The sequence below is a fragment of the Salvelinus namaycush genome, unplaced genomic scaffold (genome assembly GCF_016432855.1).
Source record: "Salvelinus namaycush isolate Seneca unplaced genomic scaffold, SaNama_1.0 Scaffold1543, whole genome shotgun sequence".
NCBI classification, from domain to species: domain Eukaryota; kingdom Metazoa; phylum Chordata; class Actinopteri; order Salmoniformes; family Salmonidae; genus Salvelinus; species Salvelinus namaycush.
Genome location: NW_024058279.1, coordinates 6,558 through 32,341, shown reverse-complemented (window position 1 = coordinate 32,341; position 25,784 = coordinate 6,558). Strand labels below are relative to the sequence as shown.

Here is a 25,784-nt window from a genome sequence, read left to right as displayed (position 1 = left end):
TCACGATCGCTCAGACCCATTCAGATATACAGGACAAAGAATGACTTCTCTCTAATAGTGCATATTGTTGCTTTTGTTTTCAGTACAGTCAATGCAATTATTTACAATTAAGGGAAGGGGGGGATACCTAGTCAGTTGTACAACTGAATGCCTTCAACTGAAATGTGTCTTCCACATTTTACCCAACCCCTCTGAATCAGAGGTGCGGGGGGCCGCCTTAATCGACATCCACGTCTTCGGTGCCCGGGGGAACAGTGGGTTAACTGCCTTGCTCAGGGGCAGAACGACAGATTTTTACCTTGTCAGCTCGGGGATTCGATCCAGCAACCTTTCGGGTTATTGGCCCAACGCTTAAACCACTAGGCTACCATCATCGAACTCATCTAACGTACAAAAAGTTGTTAGAGGATCATGCTATCACATATCTGGTATCTACCTGCCCTCAATGCAAAGTCTACCTGCTTTTCCATCGTTTTGAAAAGTAAGCTGATCAAATATATTACCAGTCAAACATTTGGACACACCTACTCATTCCAGGGTTTTTCTTTATTTTTTTACTATTTTCTACATTGTAGAATAATAGTGAAGACATCAAAACTATGAAATAACACGTATGGAATCATGTAGTAACCAAAAAACTGTTAAACAAATCAAAATATATTTTATATTTGAGATTCTTCAAAGTAACCACCCTTTGCCTAGATTTGCACACGCTTGACATTCTCTCAACCAGCTTCATGAGGTAGTCACTTGGAATGCATTTCAATTAACAGGTTTGCCTTCTGTTTCTACAGACTCAGACTCTATTATTTCTACAGCCTCAGACTCTACTGTTTCTACAGCCTCAGACTCTACTATTCCTACCATTTATACAGACTCAGACTCTACTGTTTCTACAGCCTCAGACTCTACTATTCCTACCATTTATACAGTCTCAGACTCTAATGTTTCTACAGTCTCAGACTCGACTGTTTCTACAGTCTCAGACTCTACTGTTTATTCTGTTTCTACAGACTCAGACTCTACTATTTCTACAGACTGACTCTACTGTTTCTACAGCCTCAGACTCTACTATTCCTACCATTTCTACAGTCTCGGACTCTAATGTTTCTACAGTCTCAGACTCTACTGTTTCTACAGTCTCAGACTCTACTGTTTATTCTGTTTCTACAGACTCAGACTCTACTATTTCTACAGACTGACTCTACTGTTTCTACAGCCTCAGACTCTACTATTCCTACCATTTCTACAGTCTCAGACTCTTTCTATTTCTTCAGTTTTTAACGCTGAAACCATCCTCACTGGGATCTGATATACAAATATGAAATGGCACCATATTCCCTATCTTTTGAACTACACAGGGAATAGGGTCATTTTGGACGTACAGATACAAAGTTATACAAATGCTATTCTACAGGTCATTGCCTAGTAGAGACAAAGTTATACAACTCTAATGCTATTCTACAGGTCATTGCCTAGTAGAGACAAAGTTATACAACTCTAATGCTATTCTACAGGTCATTGCCTAGTAGAGACAAAGTTATACAACTCTAATGCTATTCTACAGGTCATTGCCTAGTAGAGACAAAGTTATACAACTCTAATGCTATTCTACAGGTCATTGCCTAGTAGAGACAAAGTTCTCCTGTTGACAGATGAGTTCCACAGCGTTGTGTACGTCCTGTACGATGTGTCCTGGTTCCATCAGGGCCGGGTCGAAACGGAAGTCCCGGTGACCATGGAACACAGTCTCGGTGATGCTGTGGCTGGCATCAGCCGGCACCTCGCTGTGAGGGTTATAGACACCGGTACATACCAGCAGGGATTTACAGGAGGTGGCGGAGGGGGAGGCCAGCTCGCTCTCCAAGGCCGTCTCTATGTCCTGGTCCTGGAGAAGGGCTTTAGGGGACCCTCCGCCCCCTGTACCCTCCACCGTGGCCTGCACTACTTGGGCAGCAGTCTGCCTGGTCCGGACCCTTTCCTCCAGATAGCGGTTATACAGGTTGGCTCCATAGATATCTGTCATCAGGTTGTCTCTTTTGTTAGATGGAATAAAGGTTGGACACTAGTTAGAAGGGAACAGGGTATCTGATAACATGTCAGTAGTATCATTACAGCAATACTACATAGGTGTAACATGTTAATACAGTATCATGACATAATTACTACAGATGTAACATGTCAATACAGTATAGTTTACAGCGACAATACAGTATATTTTGCAGCATTACTACATACAGTGGGGAGAACCAGTATTTGATACACTGCTGATTTTGCAGGTTTTCCTGCATGTAGAGGTCTGTAATTTTTATCATAGCTACACTTCAACTGTGAGAGACGGAATCTAAAACAAAAATGCAGAAAATCACATATGATTTTTAAGTAATTAATTTGCATTTTATTGCATGACATAAGTATTTGATACATCAGAAAAGCAGAACTTAATATTTGGTACAGAAACCTTTGTTTACAATTACAGAGATCATACGTTTCCTGTAGTTCTTGACCAGGTTTGCACACACTGCAGCAGGGATTTTGGCCCACTCCTCCATACAGACCTTCTCCAGATCCTTCAGGTTTCGGGGCTGTCGCTGGGCAAAACGGACTTTCAGCTCCCTCCAAAGAGGGTTCAGGTCTGGAGACTGGCTAGGCCACTCCAGGACATTGAGATGCTTCTTACGGAGCCACTCCTTAGTTGCCCTGGCTGTGTGTTCCGGGTCGTTGTCATGCTGGAAGACCCAGCCACGACCCATCTTCAATGCTCTTACTGAGGGAAGGAGGTTGTTGGCCAAGATCTCGCGATACATGGCCCCATCCATCCTCCCCTCAATACGGTGCAGTCGTCCTGACCCCTTTGCAGAAAAGCATCCCCAAAGAATGATGTTTCCACCTCCATGCTTCACGGTTGGGATGGTGTTCTTGGGGTTGTACTCATCCTTCTTCTTCCTCCAAACACGGCGAGTGGAGTTTAGACCAAAAGGCTCTATTTTTGTCTCATCAGACCACATGACCTTCTCCCATTCCTCCTCTGGATCATCCAGATGGTCATTGGCAAACTTCAGACGGGCCTGGACATGCGCTGGCTTGAGCAGGGGGAACTTGCGTGCGCTGCAGGATTTTAATCCATGACGGCATAGTGTGTTACTAATGGTTTTCTTTGAGACTGTGGTCCCAGCTCTCTTCAGGTCATTGACCAGGTCCTGCCGTGTAGTTCTGGGCTGATCCCTCACCTTCCTCATGATCATTGATGCCCCACGAGGTGAGATCTTGCATGGAGCCCCAGACCGAGGGTGATTGACCGTCATCTTGAACTTCTTCCATTTTCTAATAATTACGCCAACAGTTGTTGCCTTCTCACCAAGCTGCTTGCCTATTGTCCTGTAGGCCATCCCAGCCTTGTGCAGGTCTACAATTTTATCCCTGATGTCCTTACACAGCTCTCTGGTCTTGGCCATTGTGGAGAGGTTGGAGTCTGTTAGATTGAGTGTGTGGACAGGTGTCTTTTATACAGGTAACGAGTTCAAACAGGTGCAGTTAATGCAGGTAATGAGTGGAGAACAGGAGGGCTTCTTAAAGAAAAACTAACAGGTCTGTGAGAGCCGGAATTCTTACTGGTTGGTAGGTGATCAAATACTTATGTCATGCAATAAAATGCAAATTAATTACTTAAAATGTGATTTTCTCGATTTTTGTTTTAGATTCCGTCTCTCACAGTTGAAGTGTACCTATGATAAAAATGACAGACCTCTACATGCTTTGTAAGTAGGAAAACCTGCAAAATCGGCAGTGTATCAAATACTTGTTCTCCCCACTGTATGAGTAAGGAAAAATAATTAGAGTGAAGCGTAGGGTTTCTTACAGCTTTGTCTCAGATGGGTGGTTCCTTACCCGACAGCGTAGACGTATAGTGTTCTGATGGGTGTAGGTTCTAACACGATAGCGTTTAGTGTTCCAATGGGTGTAGGTCCTAACCTGATTGTGTATAGTGTTCTGATGGGTTTAGGGTACTTACCCGATAGCGTATAGTGTTCTAATGGGGCTATTACCCGATAGTGTATAGTGTTCTGATGGGTGTAGGTTCTAACCTGATAGTGTATAGTGTTCTGATACGTGTAGGTTCTAACCTGATAGTGTTCTGATGGGGTTATTACTCGATGGTGTATAGTGTTCTGATGGGGTTATTACTCGATGGTGTATAATGTTCTGATGGGCGTAGGTTCTAACCTGATAGCATTGAGTATACTGATGGGGTTATTACCCGAATAGTGTATTGTGTTGTGATGGGTGTAGGTTCTAACCTGATAGTGTATAGTGTTCTGATGGGTGTAGGCTCTAACCTGATAGTGTATAGTGTTCTGATGGGTGTAGGCTCTAACCTGATAGTGTATAGTGTTTTGATAGGTCTAGGTTCCAAGCCGATATCATATAGTGTGCTGATATGTTTATTACCCAATAGTGTATTGTTGTTGTGAACCTGTTCAAACCTGATTGTGTATAGTATTCTGATGGTTGTAGGTTCTACCCGATAGTGTTCTGATGAGTGTAGCTTCTAACCTCATACTGTATAGTGTTCTGATGGGGTTATTACTCGATAGTGTTCTGATGGGTGTAGGTTCCAAGCCGATATCATATAGTGTGCTGGTATGTTTATTACCCAATAGTGTATTGTGTTCTGATGGTTGTAGGTTCTAACCTGATAGTGTATTGTGTTCTGATGGGGTTATTACTCAATAATGTATTGTGTTCTGATGGTGCTGTTACCCGATACCGTATAGTGTTCTGTTGTGTGTAGGTTCTAACCCGATAGTGTATTGTGTTCTGATGGAGCTGTTACCCGATACCGTATAGTGTTAGGATGGGTGTAGGTTCTAACCTGATAGCGTTGAGGGTTCTGAAGGGGATTTATTACTCGATAGTGTATTGTATTCTGATGGGTGTAGGTTCTAATCCGATAGTGTATAGTGTTCTGATGGGGCTATTACCCGATAGTGTATTGTGTTCTGATGGGTGTAGGTTATAACCTGATAGCGTTGAGGGTTCTGATGGGTGTAGGTTCTAACCCGATAGTGTATAGTGTTCTGATGGGGCTATTACCCGATAGTGTATTGTGTTCTGTTGTGTGTAGGTTCTAACCCGATAGTGTATAGGGTTCTGATGGGGCTATTACCCGATAGTGTTTTGTGTTCTGATGGGTGTACCTTATAACCTGATAGTGTATAGTGTTCTGATGGGGTTATTACCCGATAGTGTTCTGATGGTTGTAGGTTCTAACCTGATAGTGTATACTGCTCTGATGGGTGTACCTTATAACCTGATAGTGTATACTGCTCTGATGGGTGTACCTTATAACCTGATAGTGTATACTGCTCTGATGGGTGTACCTTATAACCTGATAGTGTATACTGCTCTGATGGGTGTACCTTATAACCTGATAGTGTATACTGCTCTGATGGGGTTATTACCCGATAGCGTAGAGTGTTCTTATAGGTGTCCTCCAGCCTCTCTCTGCAGCCTGCTCCCTGATGAGGTACTCAGCGAAGTGATATGTTAGTTCAGAAGGTTTCCCCATCAGAGCTTCGTACTTCAGCTCCTGCCCCGTTATCTTCCTGTAGATGTTCTCCAGACACACAAGGAACATCCCGTGGCCAAACCTACGCAACACACACACACACAATGACAGACAGTGTGACTAAAACATTTGTCAACCATTGTTCCATGTCACTTAGTGTAATCTTTCTCAGTGACTTGTTACCGTGGAGACTGGGCCTCGGCCATCCACATCAGGTCCATGTTACAGGCCAGTAGCGGCAGGTGGGCGGAGTGACGCATCTCATGGGCGTTACCCAGGCTCCCATTGGTCAGCAACACATCAATGATCAGCTGGAGGTTGGTCTCCCATCGGATTGGCTCGCCGAACAGGATGACCGCTGCGACCAGGAAAAAAGAGAAACAACATCATTAAATTGTGAGTTTATACCTTTCTTATAAATCTGAAAGATGATTCTACATGTAGAACCATTATTTGGAGATAATGTACTATGATATGAACAATATGCTTCTTACCTTGAACTATAGGGAGGTTCACAATAGGTGAAGACTGCAACAAGAGAAGAATAACATTCAGGGCTCCAGAGTACATACACCCTAAAGTGTCCCTAGGACACTGTCACTCTCAATCACCATCTCCTCCCTGACCTTTCACATCGCTGTGCATGTGACCCTGCTCCAGCAGAGGTAACATGGTGATACACCATGGGTAGGGTATCCTCAGTCTCAGGTGGTTGGAATATATTTCGGGCTACTGGACAAAAGTGTCTGCTAAATGTATATAATATACTGAACTACCAGTCTATACAATAATATACAGTAACACAACATGACATACATAGGGAGAACACAGTCATAGCAGAGGTGGACTTTATGGGTTCTTGAGGCAAATTTGTTCTTTGTGAGGGGAGGGACCTATGAACTAAGTTACATGACTTAGACTTTTCAATCTCTTGTTATAGAGCCACCATGTGGCCAATTGCCATGGTATTGCGTGAGAGGGTGTGGTCCTAGGACCTTTGCCATGTTGTTAAGTTGCACAGTCCTGGGCCTTTCCATCTCATGGAAATTGTTTTTTTCTTCACCAACATGGTAGAAAGAGGAATATAATAATAATGACAATAATGAAGTGGAACAAATACAACAGGGTTTCACCAGCTTTGCTGCTTGAACCCCTAAATATACCTGCAAGCAGCCTTACCAGGGTTCAAACTGTGGGTCCACTGTGCCACCATCAGGACAAATCGCCTTAGGATGAGATACGTCTGTACTCCTGACCACGCTTGGCAAATATCAGAACTCTAAATCAACCAGATCATGCAATATAACTTTGATGTATTTTTGACTATTTTAAATGTCTTCTTCTCCTGAACTGCTTAACCGATTGGTAAATTTGGTATATAGCATTTATGGATGCACGTCTTTAAACAACATGGCCACTATGAACCAATGAGCTTGCATGACTGTCCAACAGCGCCACCATGCGGCCAAACTCAACTATTTTCTACAGGTAAGCTTGACTCACCTCCCTGAGCGTGTGTGACACATTTCATCACTCTGAGTCAAACAGATCTAGAGATATAAACATGTGCCCATTATAGTGCCACCGCGTGGTCAATCGAAATGTGTTAAGATAAGTTGAGTCTTGCATGGTATTGCATGAGAGGGTGTGGCCATTGGACCTTTATTATGTTGCTAAACTGAACATTCCTGACCTTTTCATCTCATGGGATTTTTTTTTTTCACCAATAACTAGAAAAGTACATTTCCTAAAGAAAATGTGGTGTTCTTGTGAAGCTTGTTAGCTCGATTAATTGATAGGATATGATAGCCTGAACAAGTGAAAGTTGGTTTGGTTGTCTCTAGCTTGAATGGTTCAAGAGTTACTGTTGGTGGGTTATTTTATGCTAATTTTCTAGTTATAGTTGATACAAGTTTTAAAGAATTTGATGTTAGGATAGCCTGAACATGTGACAATTGGTTTGATGTCTCTAGCTTGAATGATTCAAGTGTTACTCGTAGTGGGTTATTTTATGCAATTTTTATGCAATTTTTATGATCAAAGTTTTTGAGAATTTGAAGTTAGCATAGCCTGAACATGTGAAAGTTTGTTTGTGTCCCTAGCTTGAACAGTTCAATAATTACTGTTTGTGAATTATTTAATGCATCGGTATCCATAGCAATGACTCCGTTTGAGCTGCTCAATGACATGATATGACATGCTGTTAGCTAGCTTCTTTTTTCATCACTCTAAACTCCTACAAACAACTCACTTTTTATTGGTAGCAGATATTATTGTTCAAAGCCAGATTTGGAAAGCAGAGAAGTAGAGGGAGATTCCATACGCTCTAAGTTTTTGGCAAAACGGCAGTTGTTTGGAACAAGTTGGGGAAAATGTGTTAATATATTTACTAAAACAGCTGTATAGTTAGATCCGTAGCGGATATTTTTGTTCTGCAAACATATTTGAATAGCAGAGCCGTAGACGAAGATGTCACACCCTCTAACTTTTTGTCTAACTTGTTGGGTAAGTGGTCAAAAGTTCAGTTGTTTATAAAAAGTTAGAAAAAATGTTGTTGATGCGGTTACTTAAACAGCTGTAGCGTTTGATAGGTACCAGATAATTATGTTATTATTTCAGGTTTGAAAATCAGAGAAGTAGAGGAAGATTTCATATGCTCTAACTTTTTGCCTAAGATAATTGCAAAGTGGTCAAAAGTTACATTGTTTACAGTGAATGTTGGAAACGTTGATGTCACAACGGGGAGCTTTAGAATGTTGAAAAAAGTCCCATTTAAATGAATGAAGATGGACAAAAAGAAAGACCAAAAAATGTATAGTTTAAAAAGTATAAATAATTTAAAAAGTTGTATGCAAGCACACTATTCCAGACCAGTCTGCACATTTTAAACTTTGAATGGTGTTTCTAGCGTAAACGGTGTAAGAGGAGTAGCATGCAGAAAAATAATAAGAAGACGTAAGACGAAGATTTAAAGTGGGGACTTTTGCTTCGCAAGTCCCACCTAATAATAACTAGATGGTAATTTTCCATTATGAAAAATTTGATGGGACTTGCTTCAACTCTTTACATGTATTCTTGTGGTATTTGAAGAAGTTTAAAAGGTTTTACTTAAGCCAAGAGTTAAATATAGTCAAACTTAAATGTTGTAAAATAATCGGTATGATTACTTTGATAGACTACACGGTCAACCGTATTACTTTGATAGACTACACTGTCAACCGTATTACTTTGATAGACTACACTGTCAACCGTATTACTTTGATAGACTACACTGTCAACCGTATTACTTTGATAGACTACACTGTCAACCGTATTACTTTGATAGACTACACTGTCAACCGTATTACTTTGATAGACTACACTGTCAACCGTATTACTTTGATAGACTACACTGTCAACCGTATTACTTTGATAGACTACACTGTCAACCGTATTACTTTGATAGACTACACTGTCAACCGTATTACTTTGATAGACTACACTGTCAACCGTATTACTTTGATAGACTACACTGTCAACCGTATTACTTTGATAGACTACACTGTCAACCGTATTACTTTGATAGACTACACTGTCAACCGTATTTGATAGACTACACTGTCAACCGTATTTGATAGACTACACTGTCAACCTTATCACTTTGATCAACCGTATTACTTTGATAGACTACACGGTCAACCGTATTACTTTGATAGACCACACGGTCAACCGTATTACTTTGGATTGTGTTAGATATTTCAACACAAATAACTACACTCAGAAAAAGTTACCGAAAATGTTGCGGTCACTTAAACAGCTGTAACGTTTGATTGGTACCAGATCATTCTGTTATTATTCCAGATTTGAATAGCATAGAAGTAGAGGAAGAAGATGCCACAACCTTTAACTCTTTGTGTAAGTTTTTGTCAAAGTGGTCCAAGTAGCTGATTTGTGTCAAAAGTTGCATTGTTGCATTACAGTGGATGGAAGTTGGAAGTGATGACGTCACAATTATTAGCCACATTAAAGTGAATGAAGATGGCCAAAAAGAAAGACGTTTTAAAGTGTGAATGGCGTTTCTAGCAGTGTAAGAGGAGTAGCGTGCAGAAGAAGAATAAGAAGAAGTACAACAAAGTTTTAGAATGTGACGTTTGCTTTGTACGTCCCATTTAATAACAATAAAAAGTGAGAATTATGTTGAAGATTTAAGTGGGGGCTTTTGCTTTGCAAACCCCACAGTAATTAAAGCAGCGAGCAGTGTTGCCAGGGTTCAAGCTAGGTACTGTTGTTCATTGTTGGTAAATGTTGAAGTGAGTTGAGCAGTTGTTATAAGATGGCACAAGTGTTAGTACTACCTGAAAAGGTCCATCAGGGGTATTGATAGTGTTTCACTATGAAATGTTTCACATACATACATACTGTAAATGCACATAGTCAAACACACAGACACACACTTGCATCATAATGCCACCATCTGGACAAATTGGACACATCACCCTAGGGTGAGCTACTTCTGTACTCCTTACCACACTTGCCAAATATCACAACTCAACATCAACCGATCATGCAATAGTCCTTTGATCTATTTTGGACCATTTGTAATGATGTTGACTACTTTTAAATGTCTTCTTCACTTCCTGTTGAACACGGAACGAGGGAGAGCTCGATTTGTTGTTTTGAAAAGTTTGTTTTGAAAGTCTATTGAAAAGGTTTGGTTACTAGCTAGCTCCCTTTTGATTTTGGATCCTGTGACGTGGTTGGCATCAGTTGCTGGGACCGTTACTATCTGTATAGTGATCAGTGATCCAGTGATCCTGGACTGGACAGATCCCAAGGCCGGATCTGAGGAGCTGTTTTGGGGCCCCAGTGCCCCCGCACATTGACTCTGTACCGGTACCGCCTGTATATAGCTATTGTTAATTATTTGTTATTCTTATCTCTTACTTTTTTTAGTTATTTTCTTAAAACTGCATTGTTGGTTAAGGGCTTGTAAGTAAGCATTTCACTGTAAGGTCTACATCTGTTGTATTCTGCGCATGTGACAAATACAATTTGATATGATTTGACATTAAGCTAGCTGGGTGTTCTTGAGCGCAGCCCGTGACGAGGTTAGCCATTGTGACTGGGACCGCAGATTGTCCCAGGCTTGTGGCTGTCTAGATCCTTGCAACCTGCCCTGTCTGGAAGTAACAGCGTAACCTACGTTGTTGACATGACAAAGACCAAAGCAGGCGGGAGTACTGTTTGAACATCATGAAGAACAATATGGCCTTAAAACAGCCAGATGAGGACTGGCCACCCCTCATAGCCTGGTTTCTCTCTAGGTTTCTTTCTAGGTTCCTGCCTTTCTAGGGAGTTTTTCCTAGCCACCGTGTTTCTACATCTTCATTGCTTACTGTTTGGGGTTTTAGGCTGGGTTTCTGTATAGCACTTTGAGACATCAGCTGATGTAAAAAGGGCTTTATAAATACATTTGATTGATTGTCTCTGTGAAGGATCTTTTAAACAAACAAAAAGAGACAAGCAGTTGTTACAACAACTAGAAAATAGCTTAGTGTTTTATCCAAATACTGGTGGAGTCAACTAATACAATAATGTACCAGAGAGGTCCAGGACCTGAAGAACAATACTGGTGGATTCTACTAATAACAGAATGGATGACCTGACCAGAGAGGTCCAGGACCTGAAGAACAATACTGGTGGAGTCAACTAATAAACTAATGGACCAGAGAGGTCCAGGACCTGAAGAACAATACTGGTGGAGTCAACTAATAAAATAATGGACCAGAGAGGTCCAGGACCTGAAGAACAATACTGGTGGAGTCAACTAATAAAATAATGGACCAGAGAGGTCCAGGACCTGAAGAACAATACTGGTGGAGTCAATTAATAAAATAATGGACCAGAGAGGTCCAGGACCTGAAGAACAATACTGGTGGAGTCAACTAATAAAAGAATGGACCAGAGAGGTCCAGGACCTGAAGAACAATACTGGTGGAGTCAATTAATAAAATAATGGACCAGAGAGGTCCAGGACCTGAAGAACAATACTGGTGGAGTCAATTAATAAAATAATGGACCAGAGAGGTCCAGGACCTGAAGAACAATACTGGTGGAGTCAACTAATAACATAATGGACCAGAGAGGTCCAGGACCTGAAGAACAATACTGGTGGAGTCAACTAATAAACCAATGGACCTGACCAGAGAGGTCCAGGACCTGAAGAACAATACTGGTGGAGTCAACTAATAAAATAATGGATGACCTGACCAGAGAGGTCCAGGACATGAAGAACAATACTGGTGGAGTCAACTAATAAAAGAATGGATGACCTGACCAGAGAGGTCCAGGACCTGAAGAACAATACTGGTGGAGTCAACAAATAAAAGAATGGACGACCTGACCAGAGAGGTCCAGGACCTGAAGAACAATACTGGTGGAGTCAACTAATAAAAGAATGGACCAGAGAGGTCCAGGACCTGAAGAACAATACTGGTGGAGTCAACTAATAAAAGAATGGACCAGAGAGGTCCAGGACCTGAAGAACAATACTGGTGGAGTCAACTAATAAACTAATGGACCTGACCAGAGAGGTCCAGGACCTGAAGAACAATACTGGTGGAGTCAACTAATAAAATAATGGACCAGAGAGGTCCAGGACCTGAAGAACAATACTGGTGGAGTCAACTAATAAAAGAATGGACCAGAGAGGTCCAGGACCTGAAGAACAATACTGGTGGAGTCAACTAATAAAAGAATGGACCAGAGAGGTCCAGGACATGAAGAACAATACTGGTGGAGTCAACTAATAAAATAATGGACCAGAGAGGTCCAGGACCTGAAGAACAATACTGGTGGAGTCAACTAATAAACTAATGGACCTGACCAGAGAGGTCCAGGACCTGAAGAACAATACTGGTGGAGTCAACTAATAAAATAATGGACCAGAGAGGTCCAGGACCTGAAGAACAATACTGGTGGAGTCAACTAATAAAAGAATGGACAACCTGACCAGAGAGGTCCAGGACCTGAAGAACAATACTGGTGGAGTCAACTAATAAACCAATGGACCTGACCAGAGAGGTCCAGGACCTGAAGAACAATACTGGTGGAGTCAACTAATAAAATAATGGACCAGAGAGGTCCAGGACCTGAAGAACAATAATGGTGGAGTCAACTAATAAAAGAATGGACAACCTGACCAGAGAGGTCCAGGACCTGAAGAACAATACTGGTGGTGTCAACTAATAAAAGAATGGACCAGAGAGGTCCAGGACCTGAAGAACAATACTGGTGGAGTCAACTAATAAAAGAATGGACAACCTGACCAGAGAGGTCCAGGACCTGAAGAACAATACTGGTGGAGTCAACTAATAAAAGAATGGACGACCTGACCAGAGAGGTCCAGGACATGAAGAACAATACTGGTGGAGTCAACTAATAAAAGAATGGATGACCTGACCAGAGAGGTCCAGGACCTGAAGAACAATACTGGTGGAGTCAACTAATAAAAGAATGGACGACCTGACCAGAGAGGTCCAGGACATGAAGAACAGTTTGCATTTCTCCCAGGGTCAGATTGATGAGTTTAACGGCAAGATTGGCAAATTGTATTTGTCACAGTGAAATGCTTATTTTCCACCCTCCCTCCCAAAAGCATGTTAGGGGTAAGAGAACCTATGGGTTCGTAGCTTCAACCCCGCAGCACACACACACACACACACACTTACACACGCCAACTGATTAATGGACTGCTGAATGTATGTTTATTTCTCTTGCTTTGTTTGCTCTTCTCAGTATTATGTCTATCTCTGATAAACTAATTACTAACTGACTTAGAACTGTTAAGGCTCCATGGATTGATGAGGAATTGAAAAACTGTATGGTTGAAAGAGATGGGGCAAAAGGAGTGGTAAGTCTGGCTGCACATCTGACTGGCTGATTTATTGCAATTTGAGAAATTGTTACTAAACAAAAAAAAAGGAAAACTGTATTATGATGCCAAGATCAAACACTTTGTAGTACTTTGAATTAAATTATGAGCAGAAAGACACATTCAACTCCATTTTTCATCGAATCAGATGGCTTATTCATCACAAAACTATTTGATGTTGCCAATAATTTGAATGATTACTTAATTGGCAAAGTGGGCAAACTTAGGCAGGAAATCCCAACAACGAAGTGAGCCATTGTACTCATGCGTAAAAAAAATAAAAGCATTGCATGTTTGAATTTTGTAAAGTTAGTGTGGGAGAGGTGGGTAAATTATTGTTAACGATCAATAATGACAAACCTCCTGGCATTGACAACGTAGATGTAAAGTTACTGAGGATGGTAACTGACTCTATAGCCACTCCTATCTGTCCTATCTTTAATCTGAGTCTAGAGGAAAGTCTTTGTCCTCAGGCCTGGAGGGAAGTCTTTGTCCTCAGGCCTGGAGGGAAGCCAAAGTCATTCTGCTACCCAAGAGTGGTAAAGCGGCCTTTACTGGTTCTAACAGCAGACCTATCAGCTTGCTGCCAGCTCTTAGCAAACTGTTGGGAAAAAATGGTGTTTGACCAAATACAATGCTATTTCTCTGTAAACAAATTAACAACAGACGTTCAGCATGCTTATAGAGAAGGGCACTCAACATGTACTGCACTGACACAAATGACTGATGATTGGTTGAAAGAAATTGATAATAAGAAGATTGTGGGAGCTGTACTGTCAGATTTCAGTGCAGCCTTTGATATTATTGACCATAACCTGTTGTTGAAGAAATGTACGCTACCATTCAAAAGTTTGGGGTCACTTAGAAATGTCCCTGTATTTGAAAGAAAAGCAAAATAAAATGTCCATTAAAATAAGAAATACAGTGTAGACATTGTTAATGTTGTAAATGACTATTGTAGCTGGAAACAGCTGATTTTTAATGGAATATCTACATAGGCGTACAGAGGTCCATTATCAGCAACCATCACTCCTGTGTTCCAATGGCACGTTGTGTTAGCTAATCCAAGTTTATCATTTTAAAAGGCTAATTGATCATTAGAAAACCCTTTTGCAATTATGTTAGCACAGCTGAAAACTGTTGTCCTGATTTAAAGAAGCAATAAAACTGGCCTTCTTTAGACTAGTTGAGTATCTGGAGCATCAGCATTTGTCGGTTCGATTATAGGCTCAAAATGGCCAGAAACAAAGTACTTTCTTCTGAAACTCGTCAGTCTATTCTTGTTCTGAGAAATGAAGGCTATTCCATGCGAGAAACTGCCAAGAAACTGAAGATCTCGTACAACACTGTGTACTACTCCCTTCACAGAACAGCGCAAACTGGCTCTAACCAGAATAGAAAGAGGAGTGGGAGGCCCCGTTCCACAACTGAGCAGGAGGACAAGTACAGTCAGAGTTGCAAAGAAAATGCCAGACTGGCCAAAAAGAAGAAGAAAAAGAACACAGACACTGAACAGAGGAAGATTAGAAAAAAGTGTTATGGACAAACAAATCTAAATTTGAGGTGTTCGGATCACAAAGAAGAAAAAATGAAAAGATGCTGGAGGAGTGCCTGACGCCATCTGTCAAGCATGGTGGAGGCAATGTGATGGTCTGGGGGTGCTTTGGTGGTTGACGCCATCTGTCAAGCATGGTGGAGGCAATGTGATGGTCTGGGGGTGCTTTGGTGGTTGACGCCATCTGTCAAGCATGGTGGAGGCAATGTGATGGTCTGGGGGTGCTTTGGTGGTTGACGCCATCTGTCATCATGGTGGAGGCAATGTGATGGTCTGGGGGTGCTTTGGTGGTTGACGCCATCTGTCAAGCATGGTGGAGGCAATGTGATGGTCTGGGGGTGCTTTGGTGGTGGTAAAGTGGGAGATTTGTACAGGGTAAAAGGGATCTTGAAGAAGGAAGGCTATCACTCCATTTTGCAATGCCATACCCTGTGGACTGCGCTTAATTGGAGCCAATTTCCTCCCACAACAGGACAATGACCCAAATCACAGCTCCAAACTACGCATTAACTAATTTAGGGAAGAAGCAGTCAGCTGGTATTCTGTCTATAATGGAGTGGCCGGCACAGTCACCGGATCTCAACCCTATTGAGCTGTTGTGGGAGCAGCTTGACCGTATGGTACGTAAGAAGTGCCCGTCAAGCCAATCCAACTTGTGGGAGGTGCTTCAGGAAGCATGGGGTGAAATCTCTTCAGATTACCTCAACAAATTGAAAACTAGAATGCCAAAGGTCTGCAAGGCTGTAATTGTTGCAAATGGAGGATTCTTTTACGAAATCAAAGTTTGAAGGACACTATTATTATTTCAATTAAAAATCATTATTTATAACCTTGTCAACGTCTTGACTATATTTCCTATTCATTTTGCAACTAATTTCAGGTATGTTTTCATGGAAAACAAAGACATTTCTAAGTGACCCCAAACTTTTGAACGGTAGTGTATGTACCCATGTTTTTAAACACAACATCTTCCAGGACTCTAGCTCAAACAATATGGCCACCATTGGATCAATGAGGTTACATGGATGGTTTTTCCTGTCCAACAGCACCACCGTGCGTGTGTGCGTGCGTGCGTGTTCCTACTGGTAGTTTGGGTCGTCTGTTGTGGTCCACCATATCCAGCAGGGGGAAGTATTCTCTCAACATGTCGATGCTCACCACATTCCGGAAGCCCAGACTGGAGGGACGTTAAGGATCAACATGGTAACATCTATAACATACACTAAGTATACCAAACAGTTAAGAAACAAATTATTATTTACATTGACAGCCTACCCCGGACGACGCTGGGCCAATTGTGCGCCGCCCTATGGGACTCCCACTCACGGCCAGATGTGATACAGCCTGGATTCGAACCAGGGCGCCTCTTGCACTGAGATGCAGTGCCTTAGACCACTGCGCCACTTGGGAGCCCAACATTAGGAACAGCTTCATAATATTTACTGGTACCCCACTCTCTTTTTCCCTCAGAACAGCCTCAATTCGTCGGGGCATGGACTCTACAAGGTATCGAAAGCATTCCACAGGGATGCTGACCCATGTTGACTCCAATGCTTCCCACAGTTGAATCCAATTGGCTGGATGTCCTTTGGGTGGTGGACCATTCTTGATACACATGGGTGTGAAAAACCCAGAAACCTTGCAGTTCTTGACACAAACAGTTCAAAGGCACTTAAGTGTTTTATCTTGCCCATTCACCCTCTGAATGGCACAAATACACAATCCATGTCTCAAGGCTTGAAAGTCCTTCTTTTTCCCATCTCCTCCCCTTCATTAACACTGATTGAAGTGGATTTAACAATTGACATCAATAAGGGATCATAGCTTTCACTTGGATTCGCCTGGTCAGTCTATGTCATGGAATACTCTTAATGTTTTGTATACTCAGTGGAATTTCCACAGTTTATACTCTTATCAAAGACCGTTCTGTATTCTCTGTGCTAGAAAAGGTCTGATCATCAGCATGGCTGACGACGCTGTGTTTAGGTTTGCCAGCCCCAGGCTGAAGCAGTAGGCCAAACCTTTATCTGGACGACAAGCCCCAGGCTGAAGCAGTAGGCCAAACCTTTATCTGGACGACAAGCCCCAGGCTGAAGCAGTAGGCCAAACCTTTATCTGGACGACAAGCCCCAGGCTGAAGCAGTAGGCCAAACCTTTATCTGGACGACAAGCCCCAGGCTGAAGCAGTAGGCCAAACCTTTATCTGGACGACAAGCCCCAGGCTGAAGCAGTAGGCCAAACCTTTATCTGGACGACAAGCCCCAGGCTGAAGCAGTAGGCCAAACCTTTATCTGGACGACAAGCCCCAGGCTGAAGCAGTAGGCCAAACCTTTATCTGGACGACAAGCCCCAGGCTGAAGCAGTAGGCCAAACCTTTATCTGGACGACAAGCCCCAGGCTGAAGCAGTAGGCCAAACCTTTATCTGGACAACAAGCCCCAGGCTGAAGCAGTAGGCCAAACCTTTATCTGGACGACAAGCCCCAGGCTGAAGCAGTAGGCCAAACCTTTATCTGGACGACAAGCCCCAGGCTGAAGCAGTAGGCCAAACCTTTATCTGGACGACAAGCCCCAGGCTGAAGCAGTAGGCCAAACCTTTATCTGGATAACAAGCCCCAGGCTGAAGCAGTAGGCCAAACCTTTATCTGGACAACAAGCCCCAGGCTGAAGCAGTAGGCCAAACCTTTATCTGGACGCCAAGCCCCAGGCTGAAGCAGTAGGCCAAACCTTTATCTGGACGACAAGCCCCAGGCTGAAGCAGTAGGCCAAACCTTTATCTGGACGACAAGCCCCAGGCTGAAGCAGTAGGCCAAACCTTTATCTGGACGCCAAGCCCCAGGCTGAAGCAGTAGGCCAAACCTTTATCTGGACGCCAAGCCCCAGGCTGAAGCAGTAGGCCAAACCTTTATCTGGACGACAAGCCCCAGGCTGAAGCAGTAGAACAAACCTTTATCTGGATAACAAGCCCCAGGCTGAAGCAGTAGGCCAAACCTTTATCTGGACGACAAGCCCCAGGCTGAAGCAGTAGGCCAAACCTTTATCTGGACGCCAAGCCCCAGGCTGAAGCAGTAGGCCAAACCTTTATCTGGACGCCAAGCCCCAGGATGAAGCAGTAGGCCAAACCTTTATCTGGACGACAAGCCCCAGGCTGAAGCAGTAGGCCAAACCTTTATCTGGACAACAAGCCCCAGGCTGAAGCAGTAGGCCAAACCTTTATCTGGACGACAAGCCCCAGGCTGAAGCAGTAGGCCAAACCTTTATCTGGACGACAAGCCCCAGGCTGAAGCAGTAGGCCAAACCTTTATCTGGACGCCAAGCCCCAGGCTGAAGCAGTAGGCCAAACCTTTATCTGGATAACAAGCCCCAGGCTGAAGCAGTAGGCCAAACCTTTATCTGGACACCAAGCCCCAGGCTGAAGCAGTAGGCCAAACCTTTATCTGGACGCCAAGCCCCAGGATGAAGCAGTAGGCCAAACCTTTATCTGGACGACAAGCCCCAGGATGAAGCAGTAGGCCAAACCTTTATCTGGACGACAAGCCCCAGGCTGAAGCAGTAGGCCAAACCTTTATCTGGACAACAAGCCCCAGGCTGAAGCAGTAGGCCAAACCTTTATCTGGACGCCAAAGCCCCAGGCTGAAGCAGTAGGCCAAACCTTTATCTGGACGCCAAGCCCCAGGCTGAAGCAGTAGGCCAAACCTTTATCTGGACACCAAGCCCCAGGCTGAAGCAGTAGGCCAAACCTTTATCTGGACGCCAAGCCCCAGGCTGAAGCAGTAGGCCAAACCTTTATCTGGACGACAAGCCCCAGGCTGAAGCAGTAGGCCAAACCTTTATCTGGACGACAAGCCCCAGGCGGAAGCAGTAGGCCAAACCTTTATCTGGATAACAACATCATCTGCTCTTATCGTCATCGGTGCACTATTATTGTATACGCTCTCATTACTGTCCCTGGACCTGCCAGGCTGTCACCCAGTAATCACAGAGACCTTGAATATATGGGGAGCAGATGAACCAGGGTTACAAAACACAACCAGCTGTACAGCCATGTGATCTTACTGATTAACATAGAACTACCTCTCTAAGAAAGACTAAAGGCTTTGATTGATGTTTCATATGTCGATAGTTTTTTAGTAAGCTACTCACACTGGCTGAGTAACTATATACATCTGGTGATAATGGCACAGTGAAACAGAGTTAGAAGTGATTAGACAGATACTTGTTAGCGATATCCAGTACAGGTCCTTGTCCTGACACTAGAACACATTTCTCATGGTACTTCGTGAACATCCTGAGAGGACTGTGAGACAGCATCACCTGGTCCTGGGAGATCTACAAGAGACACAAAAGACACAACACAGATACAAAGTTATCAAACAGAGTGACTGTTGCAGTCTACTGGATTGGCTGCTGCCTGAAACCACAGCCTGAAACCACCTTCAGTATAAAGTGAGAATGATAATGATTCTAGGTCAGGTGATAGACACTATGAGAACATCCAGACAGTTTTACATGAATGTTGTTTGCACTTCTCAGTTCAGACCTCCAGATGAATTAGCATGCTGTAAGAGACATGAAACATGAGCCTGGCTTGTAGGTACTCCCAGGGCCAGGGTTAGACTTCCAGGTTAAGGTTAGACTCCCAGGGGTTAGGGGTTAGACTTCCAGGTTAAGTTTAGACTCCCAGGGTTAGGGGTTAGACTTCCAGGTTAAGGTTGGACTCCCAGGGTTAGGGGTTAGACTTCCAGGTTAAGGTTAGACTCCCAGGGTTAGACTCCCAGGGTTAGACTCCCAGGGTTAGACTCCCAGGGTTAGGGTTAGACTCCCAGGGTTAGACTCCCATGGTTAGACTCCCAGGGTTAGGGGTTAGACTCCCAGGTTTAGAGGTTAGACTCCCAGGTTTAGACTCCCAGGTTTAGACTCCCAGGGTTAAGTGTTAGACTCCCAAGGTTAGACTCCCAGGGTTAGACTCCCAAGGTTAGACTCCCAAGGTTAGGGGTTTGGGGTTAGACTCCCAGGGTTAGGGGTTAGACTCCCAGGGTTGGGGGATAGACTCCCAGGGTTAGGGGTTAGACTTCCAGGTTATGGTTAGACTCCCATGGGTTAGGGGTTAGACTCCCAGGGTTGGGGGATAGACTCCCAGGGTTAGGGGTTAGACTTCCAGGTTAAGGTTAGACTCCCAGGGTTAGGGGTTAGACTCCCAGGGTTAGGGGTTAGACTTCCAGGTTAAGGTTAGACTCCCAGGGGTTAGGGGTTAGACTCCCAGGGTTAGGGGTTAGACTCCCAGGGTTAGGGGTTAGACTCCCAGGGTTAGGGGTTAGACTCCCAGGGTTAGGGGTTAGACTTCCAGGTTAAGGTTAGACTCCCAGGGGTTAGGGGTTAGACTCCCAGGGGTTAGGGGTTAGACTCCCAGGGTTTGGGGTTAGACTCCCAGGGTTTGGGGTTAGACTCCCAGGGTTAGGGGTTAGACTCCCAGGGTTGGGGGATAGACTCCCAGGGTTAGGGGTTAGCCTTCCAGGTTAAGGTTGGACTCCCAGGGTTAGGGGTTAGACTTCCAGGTTAAGGTGAGACTCCCAGGGTTAGGGGTTAGACTTCCAGGTTAAGGTTAGACTCCCAGGGTTAGGGGTTAGACTCCCAGGGTTAGGGGTTAGACTCCCAGGGTTAGAGGTTAGACTCCCAGGGTTAGACTCCCAGGTTTAGACTCACAGGGTTAGGGAATAGACTCCCAGGGTTAGGGGTTAGACTCCCAGGGTTAGGGGTTAGACTCCCAGGGTTAGGGGTTAGACTCCCAGGGTTAGGGGTTAGACTCCCAGGGTTAGACTCCCAGGGTTAGACTCCCAAGGTTAGAATCCCAGGGTTAGGGGTTAGGGGTTAGACTCCCAGGGTTAGGGGTTAGACTTCCAGGGATAGGGGTTAGACTCCCAGGGTTAGACTCCCAAGGTTAGACTCCCAGGGTTAGACTCCCAAGGTTAGGGGTTAGGGGTTAGACTCCCAGGGTTAGGGGTTAGACTCCCAGGGTTAGGGGTTAGACTTCCAGGGTTAGGGGTTAGACTCCCAGGGTTAGGGGTTAGACTTCCAGGTTAAGGTTAGACTCCCAGGGGTTAGGGGTTAGACTTCCAGGGTTTAGGGGTTAGACATCCAGGTTAAGGTTAGACTCCCAGGGTTAGGAGTTAGACTTCCAGGGGTTAGGGGTTAGACTTCCAGGTTAAGGTTAGACTCCCAGGGGTTAGGGGTTAGACTTCCAGGGTTTAGGGGTTAGACATCCAGGTTAAGGTTAGACTCCCAGGATTAGGGGTTAAACTTCAAGGTTAAGGTTAGACTCCCAGGGTTAGGGGTTAGACTTCCAGGTTAAGGTTAGACTCCCAGGATTAGGGGTTAAACTTCCAGGTTAAGGTTAGACTCCCAGGGTTAGGGGTTAGACTCCCAGGGTTAGGGGTTAGACTTCCAGGTTAAGGTTAGACTCCCAGGGTTAGGGGTTAGACTCCCAGGGTTAGGGGTTAGACTTCCAGGTTAAGGTTAGACTCCCAGGGTTAGGGGTTAGACTCCCAGGGTTAGGGGTTAGACTTCCAGGGTTAGGGGTTAGACTCCCAGGGGTTAGAGGTTAGACTCCCAGGAGTTAGGGGTTAGACTCCCAGGGTTAGACTCCCAAGTTTAGGGGTTAGACTCCCAGGGTTAGAGGTTAGACTTCCAGGGGTTAGGGGTTAGACTTCCAGGTTAAGGTTAGACTCCCAGGGGTTAGACTTCCAGGTTAAGGTTAGACTCCCAGGGTTAGGGGTTAGCCTTCCAGGTTAAGGTTGGACTCCCAGGGTTAGGGGTTAGACTTCCAGGTTAAGGTGAGACTCCCAGGGTTAGGGGTTAGACTTCCAGGTTAAGGTTAGACTCCCAGGGTTAGGGGTTAGACTCCCAGGGTTAGGGGTTAGACTCCCAGGGTTAGAGGTTAGACTCCCAGGGTTAGAGGTTAGACTCCTACGGTTAGACTCCCAGGGTTTAGGGATAGACTCCTAGGGTTAGACTCCCAGGGTTTAGGGATAGACTCCTAGGGTTAGATTCCCAGGGTTTAGGGATAGACTCCTAGGGTTAGACTCCCAGGGTTAGGGGTTAGACTCCCAGGGTTAGGGGTTAGACTTCCAGGGTTAGGGGTTAGACTTCCAGGTTAAGGTTAGACTCCCAGGGTTAGGGGTTAGACTCCCAGGGTTAGGGGTTAGACTCCCAGGGTTAGGGGTTAGACTTCCAGGTTAAGGTTAGACTCCAAGGGGTTAGGGGTTAGACTTCCAGGTTAAGGTTAGACTTCCAGGTTAAGGTTGGACTCCCAGGGGTTAGGGGTTAGACTTCCAGGGGTTAGGGGTTAGACTTCCAGGGTTAGACTCCCAGGGTTAGACTCCCAGGGTTAGGGGTTAGACTGCCAGGGTTAAACTCCCAGGGTTAGGGGTTAAACTCCCAGGGTTAGGGGTTAGACTTCCAGGGGTTAGAGGTTAGACTCCCAGGGTTAGGGGTTAGAATTCCAGGGGTTAGGGTGTTCGACTTCCAGGTTAAGGTTAGACTCCCAGGGGTTAGGGGTTAGACTCCCAGGGTTAGACTCCCAAGGTTAGGGGTTAGATTCCCAGGGTTAGACTCCCAGGGTTAGGGGTTAGACTCCCAGGGTTAGACTCCCAGGGTTAGGGGTTAGACTCCCAGGGTTTAGGGTTAGACTCCCAGGGTTAGGGTTAGACTCTCAGGGTTAGACTTCCAGGGTTAGACTCCCAAGGTTAGGGGTTAGACTCCCAGGGTTAGACTCCCAAGGTTATGCTCCCAAGGTTAGGGGTTAGATTCCCAGGGTTAGACTCCCAGGGTTAGGGGTTAGACTCCCAGGGTTAGACTCCCAAGGTTAGGGGTTAGACTCCCAAGGTTAGACTCCCAGGGTTAGACTCCCAAGGTTAGGGGTTAGACTCCCAGGGTTAGGGTTTATACTCCCAGGGTTAGACTCCCAGGGTTAGACTCCCAGGGTTAGACTCCCAGGGTTAGGGGTTAGACTCCCAGGGTTAGACTCCCAAGGTTAGGGGTTAGACTCCCAGGGTTTGTGGTTAGGGGTTAGACTCCCAGGGTTAGGGGTTAGACTCCCAGGGTTAGGGGTTAAACTCCCAGGGTTAAGGTTAGACTCCCAGGGTTAGACTCCCAGGGTTAGGGGTTAGACTCCCAGGGTTAGACTCCCAGGGTTAGACTCCCAGGGTTGGGGGTTAGACTCCCAGGGTTAAGGTTAGACTCCCAGGGTTAGACTCCCAGGGTTAGGGGTTAAACTCCCAGGGTTAAGGTTCGACTCCCAGGGTTAGACTCCCAGGGTTAGACTCCCAGGGTTAGACTCCCAGGGTTAGACTCCCAGGGTTGGGGGTTAGACTCCCAAGGTTAGGGGTTAGGGGTTAAACTCCCAGGGTTAGGGGTTAGACTCCCAGGGTTAGGGGTTAGACTCCCAGGGTTACTCCCAGGGTTAGGGGTTAGACTCCCAGGGTTAGACTCCCAGGGTTAGGGGTTAAAGTCCCAGGGTTAGACTCCCAGGGTTAGGGGTTAGACTCCCAGGGTTTGATGTTGGACTCCCAGGGTTTGAGGTTAGACTCCCAGGGTTTGAGGTTGGACTCCCACGGTTTGAGGTTGGACTCCCACGGTTAGACTCCCAGGGTTAGATTCCCAGGGTTAGGGGTTAGACTCCCAGGGTTAGACTCCCAGGGTTAGGGGTTAGACTCCCAGGGTTAGACTCCCAGGGTTAGACTCCCAGGGTTTGATGTTGGACTCCCAAGGTTAGGGTTAAAGGTAAGAGGGTTAGGGTTAAAGGTAAGAGGGTTAGGGGTCAGCAGTTAGGGTTAGACTCACATGACAAGGGGTCAGACGTTAGGGTTAGGGGTTAGGATTAGGGTTGGTAGTTAGGGTTAGTAGTCAGAGGTTAAGGTTAGGGTTGGTCTCACAGGTTTAGTAGTCAGAGGTTAGGGGTCAGAGGTTAGGATTAAGGTTGAACTCCCAGAGTTAGTAGTCAGAGGTTAAGGTTAAGGGTCAGAGGCTAGGTGTGGACTCCCAGGGTTAGTAGTCAGAGGTTAGGGTTGGACTCACAGGTTTAGTAGTCAGAGTTTAGGGTTAGGGGTCAGAGGTTAAGGTTAGGGTTGGACTCCCAGGGATAGGGTTACGGGTCAGAGGTTAGTGTTAGGGTTGGACTCCCAGGGTTAGGGGTCAGAGGGTTAGGGTTGGACTCACAGGCACTCCCAGGGTTAGGGGTCAGAGGTTAAGGTTAGGGTTGGACTCACAGGCACTCCCAGGGTTAGGGGTCAGAGGTTAAGGTTAGGGTTGGACTCACAGGCACTCCCAGTATTTGAGACAGTTGATCAGCCTTCTTCTGACGGAGACAGTTTCCAGCGTTGGTGACGAACACCACAGGAACCAAGAACTGTCCTCTGGAGTCCACCAACTTCTGGAAGGCCTTCTTAGCGGCTGGAATAGGAGTCTTCCCCCGGACCAGCACCCCATCGATGTCAAACAGTAGACCGAACCCTGGCTGGATCTAGAGCACAGGAGGATCAGAGACAATTCTGACAAAGGCATTGGACAAACCATATGACAAATACTGTACAACCATTCTTTCCATTTCAGCTGTGTTTTTTTAGTTTGGATTAATTTAGTTTTTACATTTCATGTGTTGTCACACACAAACCATCCATGCGTGGCATCACAGCAAAACGGCAAGATCTGGTCCTGATCTGCTCAACCAAAAGCAAACAGACCCAGACAGACCCAGACAGACCCACCCAAACCTGCACTGCAAAGAATAATAGAGGATTCTCTGAGCATAATACTAAACAATGTTTTACAGCTTTATTAACCAGCATCATCCCAGCTTTATAAACTAGCATCATCCCAGTTTAATAAACCAGAATCATCCCAGTTTATAAACCAGCATCATCCCAGTTTATAAACCAGCATCATCCCAGCTTTATGAACCAGCATCATCCCAGCTTTATGAACCAGCATCATCCCAGCTTTATGAACCAGCATCATCCCAGCTTTATAAACCAGCATCATCCCAGCTTTATAAACCAGCATCATCCCAGCTTTATAAACCAGCATCATCCCAGCTTTATAAACCAGCATCATCCCAGTTTAATAAACCAGCATCATCCCAGTTTATAAACCAGCATCATCCCAGTTTATAAACCAGCATCATCCCAGTTTATAAACCAGCATCATCCCAGCTTTATGAACCAGCATCATCCCAGCTTTATGAACCAGCATCATCCCAGCTTTATGAACCAGCATCATCCCAGCTTTATGAACCAGCATCATCCCAGCTTTATGAACCAGCATCATCCTAGCTTTATAAACCAGCATCATCCCAGCTTTATGAACCAGCATCATCCCAGCTTTATGAACCAGCATCATCCCAGCTTTATGAACCAGCATCATCCCAGCTTTATGACCCAGCATCATCCCAGCTTTATGAACCAGCATCATCCCAGCTTTATAAACCAGCATCATCCCAGCTTTATGACCCAGCATCATCCCAGTTTATAAACCAGCATCATCCCAGCTTTATGAACCAGCATCATCCCAGCTTTATAAACCAGCATCATCCCAGCTTTATGAACCAGCATCATCCCAATTCCCACATTAGCCACGAACCCCCCGGTGGCTTTGTGTCTGTCAGTGTTTTGATAAGAATGCTTTCCCCTCTATCTCACTCTGTTTCACTTGAGGATTATTAAGAACTAACATCCGTCCTCTTTCCCAGGGGAGCACT

The 25,784-nt window shown here is 44.9% G+C and overlaps 1 protein-coding gene across 1 annotated transcript; it reads right to left on the bottom strand.

Annotated features, from left to right (window-relative positions):
- Nucleotides 1-1,618: 1,618 nt before the first annotated feature.
- LOC120037010 (haloacid dehalogenase-like hydrolase domain-containing 5) lies at nucleotides 1,619-24,551 on the bottom strand (the record flags this gene model as incomplete). The annotated part of the gene is made up of 7 exons (XM_038983242.1): nucleotides 1,619-2,036; nucleotides 5,463-5,651; nucleotides 5,753-5,927; nucleotides 6,064-6,097; nucleotides 16,120-16,213; nucleotides 19,251-19,363; nucleotides 24,348-24,551. Coding segments are annotated over 7 exons (1,227 nt in total), but the record flags the coding sequence as incomplete, so codon positions are not given.
- Nucleotides 24,552-25,784: the final 1,233 nt, after the last annotated feature.